General features: G+C 42.5%; 1 protein-coding gene across 6 annotated transcripts in view; it reads left to right on the top strand.

The window, feature by feature from the left end:
• The first annotated feature begins 7,333 nt into the window (after positions 1-7,333).
• Positions 7,334-13,052, top strand: part of MAP3K4 (mitogen-activated protein kinase kinase kinase 4) — a 74,981-nt gene continuing 69,262 nt past the window's right edge. For 2 of the 6 annotated variants that reach the window (XM_083830266.1, XM_083830265.1), the window contains exon 1: positions 7,339-8,243. In XM_083830266.1, coding sequence (XP_083686392.1) covers positions 8,179-8,243 — 65 coding nt within the window. In that variant the 5' untranslated portion in view covers positions 7,339-8,178. Of the gene's footprint in view, positions 8,244-13,052 lie in introns of all 6 variants that reach the window. The other 4 variants (XR_014582033.1, XR_014582034.1, XM_083830264.1 and 1 more) reach the window with 4 other exon arrangements.

The raw sequence follows: 13,052 nt of genomic DNA on the forward strand, positions 1-13,052 counted from the left end.
CTTAATTTTATTTAATTTTTATTATTATTTTTTTATCTCAAATGAAACACAGCCATGGTGTCAGTGATGCCATTGTTATATACAGATGACAGTAACAGTATATCCATGAAGGTAATAGGAACTCTATGTTTGTTAACTTCATGTTTGTTAACTATCCTAATGTTTGTTAACTAACACTGATGTCTCCGATTATGCTACTGAAATTTCCTTTCACAGATACTCTAGAAATAATTATTTCCCTGATAGTCTGCTCTTTCCTTAGCATTACTATGTCACTAGTAGTTAGTATTTATTTTACACTGGCTTTAGACTGAGGCAAGTTTTTCACCGAAACTGTTTCAACGTCACTTCACATGCTTTTTTCCATATTTTTCTGTGTAGGAAGAATTATTTTTTTTTTTCCCCTTAGAAATGAACGGACATGAATGGGATTCCACACTGTTAAATGCATTTTGTCCAAATTTTGACAAAAGCCTTTCTTGGATGGGACTGAATCTGGGAAGTATTGGTTCCTTGCGAGGATTTTTGGAAAATTATGAGCCTAGGAAAAATAGCAAAATGATGCACCCTCTCATAATTATAACCAGAACACTTTCACTAAGGCTGTTGCTATGGTTATAAAAAATAGTTACATTAAAATAAAACCTAACAATAATTTTCAAATGTTGCCAGAATTCATAGAATCATAGAATCATAGAATATGCCGAGTTGGAAGGGACCCATAAGGATCATCGAGTCCAACTCCTGGCACCACACAGGTCTACCCAAAAGTTCAGACCACGTGACTAAGTGCACAGTGCAATTGCTTCTTAAATTCAGACAGGCTTGGTGCAGTGACTGCTTCACTGGGAAGCCTGTTCCAGCGTGCGACCACCCTCTCGGTGAAGAACCTCTTCCTGATGTCTAGCCTAAAATTGCTTTTCCTTTTTCAAAAACATCATGGTTACATCGGTAAATCTGTCACGCTAGTCAGCGTAGTGGAAGTAGATTGTATTGCATTTGTCTGTAACATATTTTCCAGTCAACGTATTTTCCAGTCAGAAGTAATGCCACTTTCAGGGAAAGAAGGTCACCCCCTGAAAACATAGAAAACTGGAGATCTTGGGGTTGTCTCATCTCAGTGAAAGATACTATGTAGGCCAGCCAAATGCTGTGTGATACCTGCAGATCTGTAGTGCTCTGTTGTTGTTTGGAGAAGGGTGTGTGAACTCCATTATACAAAGTGGATGGGGAAAAGGGACTCTTTAAAATCATATAGGATATGGGGTTTGTTTGGTTGAAAGTCTATGGGGAGGGAAGAGAAAAGAAAAATGGGTGAAAGAGCTGTTACACTTTGATGACCAGCTTTTCACAGCTCTTCCAGAGCTTCTAGTGCTGTCCATTATGGTTTTCTGTTACTTTTGTCTAGGAATGTTTCAGAAGTAGCCATTCATAACTAACACCCGCGACTGCTTCGGAACTGGCTCACAGAGGAGCTAAATGCATGGAGGCTATACCTTCTGTAGCTGCTCCGCAGAGAATGTCAGAGACCTCAGCTTCCTAACACAAGGGTCATAAACTGGATTCCTCAGCTGGCTGTAGCTGGAGAGATTCCTGCTGCCAGGAAAGCAGATTAGCTCACATCATTCAACAGTTATGTCAAGTGCTATGCGCTGTTTCCTAGCAAGCATGGGTCTTAAAATAATCATCAGTACATGTGAAGAAGAGGAGATGCAAAACAATTATATAAAAATAATGATAGGGACCAATAAGACTCAAATGGGAATAACAACTCTGAATGCACTGACATAACATAAAATGGCAGGTGATGATCTCTTTAGTGTTTTACACTGTAGGAATTACAGTACAGTGGTATGTGCAAGTATTTACAGGGATGAAAAAAGTTATGTTCATAATAAGGTAATAGCTTTTTTAACTAATGAATTGGTTAGAGATGTGGGAGTAAGATAAGACCTGAAACAGCAGAATTTGAGACAGTTGTGGGAATTGTGGGAGTTGTGGAATGAGTTACTAACTTGTTATCCTTTAGTTAGGGGTGCTCTGTGACAAGTTAAATACAGTAGTTCCTATCGCTTGCTGTTCAGCAGGACTGAACCATCAACGGGATTAAATCATGAAAGATTAATTCACCTTGTGAAGCTGTAGGTGCTAAATTATTCCAGATGATTCAGAGCAGAAGCAGGAAATAAATCCTATAAACATTTATGTATATATGAGTAACTGCTCTCTCAGGGTTGTTCCATTGATTTCAATATGCCTATTATACAAGTGAATTGATACGTATGTAAGTGTTTGCAGGGTTTAACATTAAATGAAGATTAAAATCTTCTCATGGCTGCTTATAACTTCCTACAGCTGATGCAACAACCAGGAACTACTGAGGTAAAGGCACATACCAGCTACACTGCTTTTCTATGACTACTCTCACTTTATACTGTTTTAAGCTGTTGGAAGAAGAGAGATGGACAGGAACTGTAGAAAAAATCCCTAGGCAGGGAAGCTCTATATAGATCTCACAGCTGTTTTGCAGCTGCTGTAAGGCAGATATAGAAAGAATTTCAGATGCACAACCAGATATTTTAAAAGACAGTCTGGAACTTATTTTATTTTTTTTTTCTGCTTTCTGGGTTGACTAAAATAAATAGTGTCGCTTTAAAACTTTTAATATAAGCAAGTGTTCAAACTGGCAAGATCCATGAAAACACGGGGTGTTACATGCAATGATGCACTAAATTACACTGTCAGGCACACACAGAAAACAGCTGGATATGCTCTGGGTCTACAACACATGGCTCCAGAGGATAGGCCCCAATTCTTTGGTGGAGCTCCTTTGTATATGATATTACTATATTGAACATAAACACAGAGAAAGCACTGCCATGATCTTGGTCACGTATGTAAACATCCCATGGCTGGTCACTGCATATGTCTATGATACAGCTGGGGAAAGAATTACAGTGTGATTTAGCAGGAGCCAAGAAAGCTTTATACAAACTTACTCTGGTGTTGGTAGTGAAGTTCAACTTATTTTGCCAGGTCCAAAGTTTGTTCTTGGGGAGATATGAGCTACTGTAGCCAGACTGTTGCAATATATGTGCCTACTCAAAAAAATTGAGTCTCTTTATATCTGAACACAGTCATGCCCATGCCGTGTCTCTAAGTACCTTTGAATATCTGTCAGTGATTTTAGCTGTGCCCAGCTTGGCAGACACTAAGCAGAAAGGCGAGCTTTACACTCTAAAATCATATTGCTTTAAGCACAACTGAGGGTCACCCTTCACTCATGCGGGTCATGCCATTTTAATAATGGCAGTAGCAGTGCTACACACAGTTGCTTTTTAGGACAGGAAGTACAAAAAATATACTGAGTTGAAGTGATAAGACAGTAATTCTGGGAATGTTTCTGACCTCATGCTACTGTTACTTACAAATTCTCCTTTAATAGTGATGAGTCAGACATCAAGCCCTGTGTGATCTTACATGCAGCATGTGAGATGACAGTGTTTAGACAGAAATACTCTACCTCTGTCAAGCTAGCTGGCTCCTATTATAGCATGGCTATTAAACCATGCTGCTGAACAAGCTTTGGCAGCTATCATGCGAGCTTCTGAAGTGAATGAATCACTGTGGTAACAGATGATTGAACAGAGCTATATAGTGTGATTCCTTAATTTCTTTCAGACGTTCACACTTCAAAGCAGTTGCAGCAAAGCTCAAGTTATAGGACACTGAAAACAGTCCTGTTTTGTTCTTTCAAAAAACAACAACAAAAACAAACAAACAAACAAACAAAAACCTTCCTGATCTTCTATGAAAGCAGCAAAACTGCAGATGGAAGAATCGACATATTTCCAGGTAGAAATACATCTTGGTATTTTATTTTGACGCTGGAGTAGCTAGCTGCAACATCTGCATATGAAAGAAATGCTGTCAGATGGTCTTCTAGATATTAAATGCAGGTATGGTTCATGTTTTACTCTTCATGGGTCTGCAGAAGAGCATTTCTAATCTATGAACAAGAAAAAAAATGAAAATTCTGTCTTCAGCACATTTAACTAGAGCTGGGCTAATTGTGTTTAACAGGCTGCTTTCCAGTGTCTGCTGCTGAAAGTGCGACTATGTTTAATTAACGTTGCTTTTACTTTTGAACAGCTCTCAGTGGAAATGAAATAAATAATTTATTGGAAGGAAAACCTAAATCTACAAAACTGTTCTTGTCCAGGGTTTTATTTTTGCATGTAGTTCACAGTGAAGAACCATCTGACTACTATGCTTCATCAACTCTGTTTAAAAACAAAAAACAACAACAAAAAAACTTATACTTTATTCTGCATAACATTAATAAAATGAAAGTTTGGCCTTGTGATGGTTACTGGGAGAAACAAATTTTTAAAGATATTCTTATAACATATTTAGTTACCTACATTGACCTAATCTTTCTTTTCCTTATTACTTTTTGTATATAGAAAAAAGCTGTAGAACTCAGAAATTACAAAAGCACACTTGCGTGTACAGTCCTGTCTGATATTTGTGGTGATATAAGGAGAAAGTAATAACAAAATCTATGGTGAAAGGAATAGACAGAAATATAAAGGACAGTTGCAGTACAATTTTAAAAAGCTATTTGAAAGACTGATTTTTGTTACTAGGATGCTACTGCCATCTCTTACATTTTTATTGCAAGTTCTAGGACTGTTGGTGTAAAAAAAGGTGTAATAAAAAGCAATTCCCAAGCAATCGTAGTATCTGCTAAGAATATAAACTCACATGGTTGCTGAAAAAAAGAGGTAAAATCAACCTAAAAGTTCAGAAAACAGAAGTTAGTCTAAAAGAACTTGGATCATTTTGACAGTCTTTTTTTCAGCCTATAATTTTGGGGTCATGATTAATTGCCACCTCAGGAATTAAAATCCATTATTACTAATATTTTATCTCAATTTTATGACAGATTAAGGCATCATTTATTGTGATGTCTGTCTTCTTTTTGTGCCTTCCTCTGTTCCAGTAGTAGAATCGGAGTGAACAACTTCATTTATCAATTTCCATGCAACTGTACACTTTTGATATGCTTAGATGCACAAGCAGGAAGTCAAGGAGCCTTTGAAATATAATGATATTCTTTACATGAAGACAAAATCATTAAAAGAATGTTAAGTATATCAATTTTTGTAAGGCCTCTGTAACTTCTTTAAATTTTGCTTTTGCTAAATATTATCGCTGCATAGGCTCTGACAGCCTTGATGTCATCTGATGTTTCATATCATTAGCCACATATATTCCTGCAGCTTTTTCCCTTCTCTTCCATGTTCTCTGTAGGACGCTCATAAATCTCTCTTGTTGAGAAGATGAGGCAAGAGTATAAATCTCTCTCCTCATCTTCTTCCTGATCTATGTTGCTCACTATGGCCTACTGCACCCAGAGAAGTGGTATTATATCAAACTCATCCCCTTGGCTTGCTTGGCCAGTTATCTGTAGTTTTAGCATATTCTCCATGGTACACCACAGGAACGTGATGCAATCCAATATGCTGGGTTGCCCTAGTGGAAAAGGGGAAGAGGCATGCAAGGAAGTTTATGGACCTCCTCATTTCAGAGGCTGCAGTGAACCCCAATTTGCTTCAGTAAATTATCTTCATATTTACAGAAGGTAGTAGCAGTGGGCAGTCCCCATTTCCACCCTTGCCATGGGCCTCTGGAATGTCTGTTCATCCACACCATCACATCCATGGCACAAGACAATTTTATTTATTTATTTATTTATTGGCTAGCAAATAGAAACTTTGTGCTTCTAACACATCATTACAATGAGTGGTGTCAGATAATGACCTATAACATAGCTGAAAACAACGCTAAAAGCCATTGCTATGCAATTATTTCATCAGTGGCATTGAATCTTTATTATTTGCAAATACACTAAAAAAGTGCATACTGTGCAGCTTTGCTTTAGATTTGGAGAATTTATGTTTTTATTATGTTATTACTTCAGAATTTCTCATGTTGTTTTCCCTGACCTATGGTCTCTCATGATAACGTACTTGTGGGAACGTATTGTGTATATCTGCCTTTATAACTGCTGTTTGGTTTTGGGCTAACATATTTCACCAACAAATGGTTAACATGCTAAATACTACTTTTTTCCATTATATGAGATAATCTTAAACAGTAATTCTGGACATAAATGCTGATTGTCTTAATGTTACATTTTCTTGGCCTGTAGAAAATGGGGAAATGGCTTTGTGCATAGTGGTATTTATCTGGTCCCACATTTTATTGCATGTTATTTAATAAAGATGATAAACATATATTAGAAGTATCTTCTGCATTTCAGCTTTAAAAACATTCTCATAGTTCAAAGGGCCTATTAAAATTAACTACTAGTAACTGGTTTTCTTGGATAGATACTTGAAAAATTTTATGTCATGAACAGAGACTCTATAACTGAGTGTTACCACCAGGCTAGAAGTCTGTGTAAATTTCTTGTACAACTCTTGTAAGTTAACTTAATGAAGGAACTGAGCATAAAGCAGAACCTATTATTGATTCCACTCCTCTCTTAGTTTAAATTTAACTCTTCAGAAATAACATAATATATACTGTTTGTGCACACATTACTGATACCAGGGTTTTCTGCTTTTCTTACAGTCCTATAAAATGTAAAAGATGAGGCTGTCACCAATGAGAACAATTAAATAACCCATGGAATTTCTCTACATTTAGAGGGCGTTAGCTTTGGTATTCCAGCCAAGTTATAGTTCAGGAAATTACATTTTTCCTCCCTGTATTTCCAAATGGATAACGTGGCTTCAGTTCTTTGTTCTACGCTGATAAACAGCACTGCTGTAGGCTTTAGAGTGACTAGGATTCTAAAATGAAGCAAGCTGTTCCAGAAGCAGCAGAATAAATGAAGACTACTATTTATTTATTTATCTATTTATTTATTTATTTATCCCTGCAAAGCTATGCTTATAACGGTTCACCTGTGCTCATTCTTCCATGTGCCTACTCATGGGGCCTCTAGCCTTTCATGTCTTTGAACTATAAGGGATGTTGTGGGTAGCTCCAACCTCTGCATGTGTCGATCATCACCCAAGCAGGCCACACAGGGCTGTTAAGTGTTCAGATAAATCATGCAGTCTTCCTCACAGTAACCACTAACTTAGGTTTTTCTTCTGTCCCTGAATGCTAACGTTCCTGCTCTTGGAACTGGGGTTGTTTAGTCTGGAGAAGAGGAGGTTCAGGGGAGACCTGATTGCTCTCTGCAAAAAAGGAAGGTGTGGGGAGCTGGGGGTCGGCCTCTTCTCACAGGTATCTAGTGATAGGACTAGAGGGAATGGCCTCAGTTTGTGCCAGGGGAGGTTCAGGTTGGAAATGAGGAGACATTTCTTCTCAGAAAGAGCAGTCAGGCATTGGGACGGGTTGCCCAGGGAGGTGGTGGAGTCACCGTCCCTGGGGGTGTTCAAGGAAAGGTTGGACGTGGTGCTTAGGGACATGGTTTAGTGGGTGACATTGGTGGTAGGGGGACGGTTGGACCAGATGACCTTGGAGGTCTCTTCCAGCCTCGATGACTGTGATAAGAGGTCCGGGACCCCCCCGGTGGGTGACGGCACTGGCACATCCATCGGGGAGCAGGTGCACACGGTGGCCGCCCGGTTTCCTCCCCACACAAGACGAAACGCCGCAGCGCCGGGCAGGCAGCGCTGCCTCCCCGCAGCTTCCTGGCGAGCCCGGCACCAGATGAGCGGAGGCTCGTTACCCGGTGCCAGCGCTTTTACCACACTTTCCGCCCTCCCCACCGCTCTCGGGGGCTGCTGCAGCCGCTCGCACGGCCCCGGGGGCGGCGCCTGGGCGACGAGGGACCACGGGCGCGATGCCCCGGAGCCAGCCGGTGCCCGCGGGGCTTTAGGGACCGCCGGGGCGCCGTGAGCGGCGAGGAGCGGAGCCGGCGCAGCACCGAGCGCGTCCTGCGGGGCTGGTCCCTCCTCGCGCGCCGTAGCGATGCTCCCGGCTCCGCTGCCCTGCGAGGCTGCTCCCAAGATGGCGGCCGCGCGGGCGGCTCTCGGCGGCCGGGTCCCGGCGGCTGGGTAGAGCCGAGCCCCGCGCCCCCCTCCGCCGCCCCCCGCCGCCCCTCGCCGCCCGCACCGCCCCGCGCCCCGCCGCCATGCCGGCCTCGCTGCACGCATGAGAGACGTCGCCGCGCTGCTCCCTGCCGCCGCCATGGAGGAGCCGCCGCCGCCGGGGGGGAGGTGAGCGCCGGGGAGCACCGGGGCGGCCGCCGGGGGGTGCAGCCTCGGGGGGCTGCGGGGTCGCGGAGCAGCGCTGCGGGGAAGGCAGGGCTGGCAGCCGGGCGGCCGGGGGCACGGCGGTGCCCCGGGGCTGTGCAGCCGCTCCCGGCCGGGCTGAGCGGCGCTTGGGCTGCTGGCGAGCCGCCGGCCGTGCCCCGCCGAGGGACGGGGATGCGAACGGGTGCGTGGCGTGGGGCTTCCAGCTGGCTGGGGGAGTTGTTGGTGTCCCGGCAATTATTGCTGCTTTTAAAATAACGTCCTGGTGCTGCGCTTCGCCTCTCCCCGCGAGGCGTTGGGGAAACCTCTCCCTGACACTCGTGCGATCAACTGGGGCCGGGCGGCTGCAGCCGGGCGCGCCGTGCTCCAGGTGCGCTGCCCGGGAGCGCTCGGTGCTGCCAGGTCATGGGCTCGCTCCTGGGCATGGCGAGCTCCTGCCCGTGCGGGTGGCGTGCCGAGGCCGTGGCCGTGCTCTCCGCCTTGCATCGAGGCTGCGGAGCTGAGCAGTGTCTGGTTCGAGCTTTCGTTGACGCGCTTTAAGGAGCTGCTGCGTTTATGGCATGAGAATGGCAAAAACAGAAGGTATATGGAAGTTCATCAGATTCTACAAAAGTATTGTGGAATACGAACGTCAATAAGGCAAGTGAGTTTGGAAGCGTCCATGAAACACAAATGCCAGTAGGGCAAGCGAATTTCTTGTTATAACAACTTCAAAGAACGGTAGTGCAGGTCGAGCACAAAGCGATTAAAAATGAAGTTTGCACAGCAGCGTGACCCTAGACCTGGGCTGCGTTCACGCAGAAGAGCAATCTGCAGTGCCTCAATGGAATACACCCAGGCATTTCCTGTCTGGGGCCGTTTCTGACCTCTGCTGGATTCTGCTTATTAAAAGACAGTTTATGTGAGTCGGATGTGGGTGTGGATAGTGTGGTGGCAACTTCAGCCAGCAAATGAAAATTGAATTAGTTATTTCAGAGTTGAGCTGGTGGGTGGGAAGGAGGTGGCTCAAAACAATTAGGTAGTCTTAATTTGTGTAGGGTAATGCGTGTGCTTCACTGTGATTCACTTCTGTGTAGGTACTTTGTGTACCAATTGCACATCTGCTTTAGAAGAGAATTGTTTCTCGAGCTTGTTGCAATACTTTATTTCTGCATTGCTCTTAAGAAAAAAAGCATCAGAGACTTTTTCAATACAATTAAAGTTCATTTAAATTTTAGAGTTACCATTGGGTACTTCGGTTGTGAGGTCAGAATCTTGCTGAAATCTGCAGGACCTTGTTGTACCAGGCTTGAGAATTTGAAATCCATTTGGTGGCATGAAGTAGGCTGATTGCTTTCAATCCTGTTCTTGGAGTATGAATGTGTTTTTATGACAAGGTGTCCTGGCTAGCACTGAAGTACGTTGGTATAATGCATTCTTTTTCAGTTAAATTGAATTCTGTTGGGCAAGTACTTAGCCATTCTCATTTGCAATACACCCACCTTTGTTTAAAAAAGAAAGTTGATTGCTTTTATTGTTGTGACATGGCCTTTTGTGTTAGAACTCTTTTGATCTTTGTGTAAGGATTCTGTCTTTTTGGATCAGAAATGCAATGGTACGTTTTGTAAATCTAAGGTAAGCATGCAATATATTCTTGGCTTTGTTTGGATTATACAGTCCCTAGTCCGAGATGTTCCAAAGCGTTTGAGAATTCCACTCCAAAAGTATTTTTTTTCCCCAGGTCTTCCTTTCCTTCTTTAACTTATGCTCTGGGGTGGGGAGAGAGGGGAGGTGGCTTCAAACCAGAAAGCACTCAGGGAGCCTAAGAGTAAATGTTGAATTTGAGACGGGATTGCACTTGAGCATTGGGTAGGCTGCAGTCATTATGGATAAACGAAATGATGCTGCTAAAAGGTTCTGGGAAGAGTTCACATTTAGATACGCTTGTTACAAAGCAAGCAAAAAGTTTTCAAGTACAACACTAACTAAAACGGGTATGTCTTTGATGCTTCTCGATCATGTCTTACAGGCACTAAATCTTCTGACACCAATCTTAGGTATTCCCAATAATTTTATGGCAGAAAATTCACTACAGCAAATATGAGGTCTTAAGCATTTCCTTTGTTGGGCTGCCAATTTTTGTGGCACTGCAAAGGTGCGAAGAGCTGTAGGGTTACTTGTCCTTGATTGCTTGTAACCCTCTTTTCTCTTGGAATAAATCCATCACAAGGGGTGAATGAAGGAGCAAGACTGAATAGAGCAGGACAGAACTGTGAATAATGTGGAGGCTTCCTCTGCGCAGGGGGATTTTTTGGTGGTCTGTCTATCAGATTTGTTGGCTGTATGATGACAATGAATTGGGCTGTCAGTCTGCAGCAGCTGTTGTTTGGGGGAAGCTTGAGGTCATGTCATGAATTGTGCTTAGCGTATTTTTCTGCTTGCCAGACTGTATCTGTATGACTGATGGTGAAAAAGTTTCAAGTTATTTTATTAATTTAGGATCGTAGCTTCAACTGGAAATTTGATTCGAGTGTGTAGATTTACCACCCTTCCCCCCCCCCCCCCCTTTTTTCTTTGATTTTTATTTTCATGCATTTAAATAAGGTAAGATATAATCTCTATTTTTTATGTATCACATTTTCTTGTTTACATGTGCAAGATTGGGATGAATGACTGATTGCTCCACCTACGCGCAAACACATGAAGCGCTTGTTGAGATGTCTCTGGCATTTATAGCAGCAAGGATTAGTCTGCGTTGTGTGGCTGCTTGAGTTGTTTTTATGTCTGTTAATTAGCGCTGTCTGTGTCAAGGTTGGTTTTACTATTATGTAAGCAAGTGATATTGGCCCTTGTGGAATGCAAACTGTGCTGTGATGAAAAACAGATCTGCTGAATTTAAAGGAAAGGATGAAAGATATGCGGTAATTCTTATTTTAGGGAGTTGAGAGTTTTACAGCCTTTTAAAGATTTGGCTTCCGTGACAGCCACGTTTCTTAGATTGTGTACAAACCATTCTATTAAACTGCACCTAAAATAGAAGATTTTTTTTTTTAAACTACTCACTGCTAGTCAAATAGCATGTTGACCTCTGTCAGCACCAGGTGATACAGGTATATCAGCTTCAGTTCTTCGGACGTGTGATTGGGCTTACCATTGAGTATACGTGTATATGCCCTTTATGTTTGCAGGGCTGTTACTTTCCTTAAGTTTTCTTCTGCTCTGAAGTGTTATCTACATTGATGCTACATTTTGCCTGTAATCTATTAACAAATTTTTGAATTTTAGAAAAATCTTATTCCTTTAAATAGATGAAAATTGTTTCATGTGCATCCTTGCGTCCTTGACCAACTGCAGAAGTTAAGCCAAACTGAAATGTTTGCTCTTAATGCCCCAGCTAGAGTGTTACTGAGCTGTCAGATGTTCAGTAACACGTCCAGTCCAAGAGCCCGGCATGTAAAGTTGCATCGGCTTGCCATGAACCTTCACCTGGTTTATTCTGGATCCAGACAAGTGGGATATAACTTTCGTGCCCTGATGAACGTCCACTGGTGTCACGAGTAGGAGGAGGAAATTCATTCTGTACCTTCTGCATCCAGCTACCACTTAGTAGTGTTGACTGACTGTCATATAGTGCTTTCTAATGGCGTATACCTGTATGTTATGCCCTTGGCTCACGTGTGCTGCTAGTTTATGTGCTGATGGCTTCTCTTAGAGCAGTGTTTTTAAAGGCTTTTACTGTTCTAGCTATGAAACAACCATCAAGTTAATGGTATCCCGAAGTGGGAGCAGGCCCACAGTTACATACATCCCTGTTACTTCTCGGCCCGTGGTGGAGCTGTCCATGGACATGAAGCCTTCGGTGCCTGGGACGCTCCAAGCAGTACGGTGTGCTGCAGCTCCGTTGCATTGCCTGTGTTTTCCTAAGGTTGTGGACTGGTCATCTAGCTCCCAGAAGCGCAAAGTGCTTGGGTACCAGCTTCCACTAAAAATGAGTTTAACTTTCAGTGCTTCACGTGAAGTTCCTTGTAGGCTTTGACTTCGTCTAAAAGATGCACTGAAATTTTGGGATCAAAACTGATAGCTTTTCTCATCTACAAGTGGAACTGTCTGCCAGAATGTGGTGGTAAAGTTTGTGCACGGGAGATTGTGGGGGATGAGCAGAAAGGCCATGAAACGAAAATCAATGGCTGTTACGGATCTTACTATCTTCTAGTGTAGATCTGTGTATTTCCCAGGTTGTCCCTGCTACATATGTTGTGTTTATAGTTGAGCCTAGCAGCAGAACGCTTTTTGTCATGGTATCTCTGTTCATACATAACTTTGACAGTGGTGGCTTAAATTTTCCTGAAAATCCATGGAGATTCATCAGAACTTCTAATTTAAAGAAATAGAAAAGATAAAGTGCTGTTCTTGGACAAATAGTTTAAAAAAAATATTTTTCTCAAGTATGTGTTAGGATATAGTAGGGGTTGAAAATGTAGCACAAACCTAATAGCCAAAGGATGAAGCATGGTGACTGAAACCAACTAATATTTGACTTTAGTTTTCTGGGGCATGGAAGAGAAGGGGGCTGGGTGGGTGCAGCTATCTCAGCTATGCTCCTACACTTTGATCCTTTTGCAGTCTTTTGCAGTCTTACCTCATTGTCTTTATAGTGGATGCGGAAACCTAACAACACCATCAACATTGTCATCGTTTTCATAATTTTTTTTTAAACATTACAGAGCAATATCAGAATTAAATGGGTCTGTTACTCTTTCCTATTGAAATGGCCTTTGACATAATTTTAATCGA

Source organism: Anser anser, assembly GCF_964211835.1.
Source record: "Anser anser genome assembly, chromosome: 3".
Lineage (NCBI taxonomy): Eukaryota > Metazoa > Chordata > Aves > Anseriformes > Anatidae > Anser > Anser anser.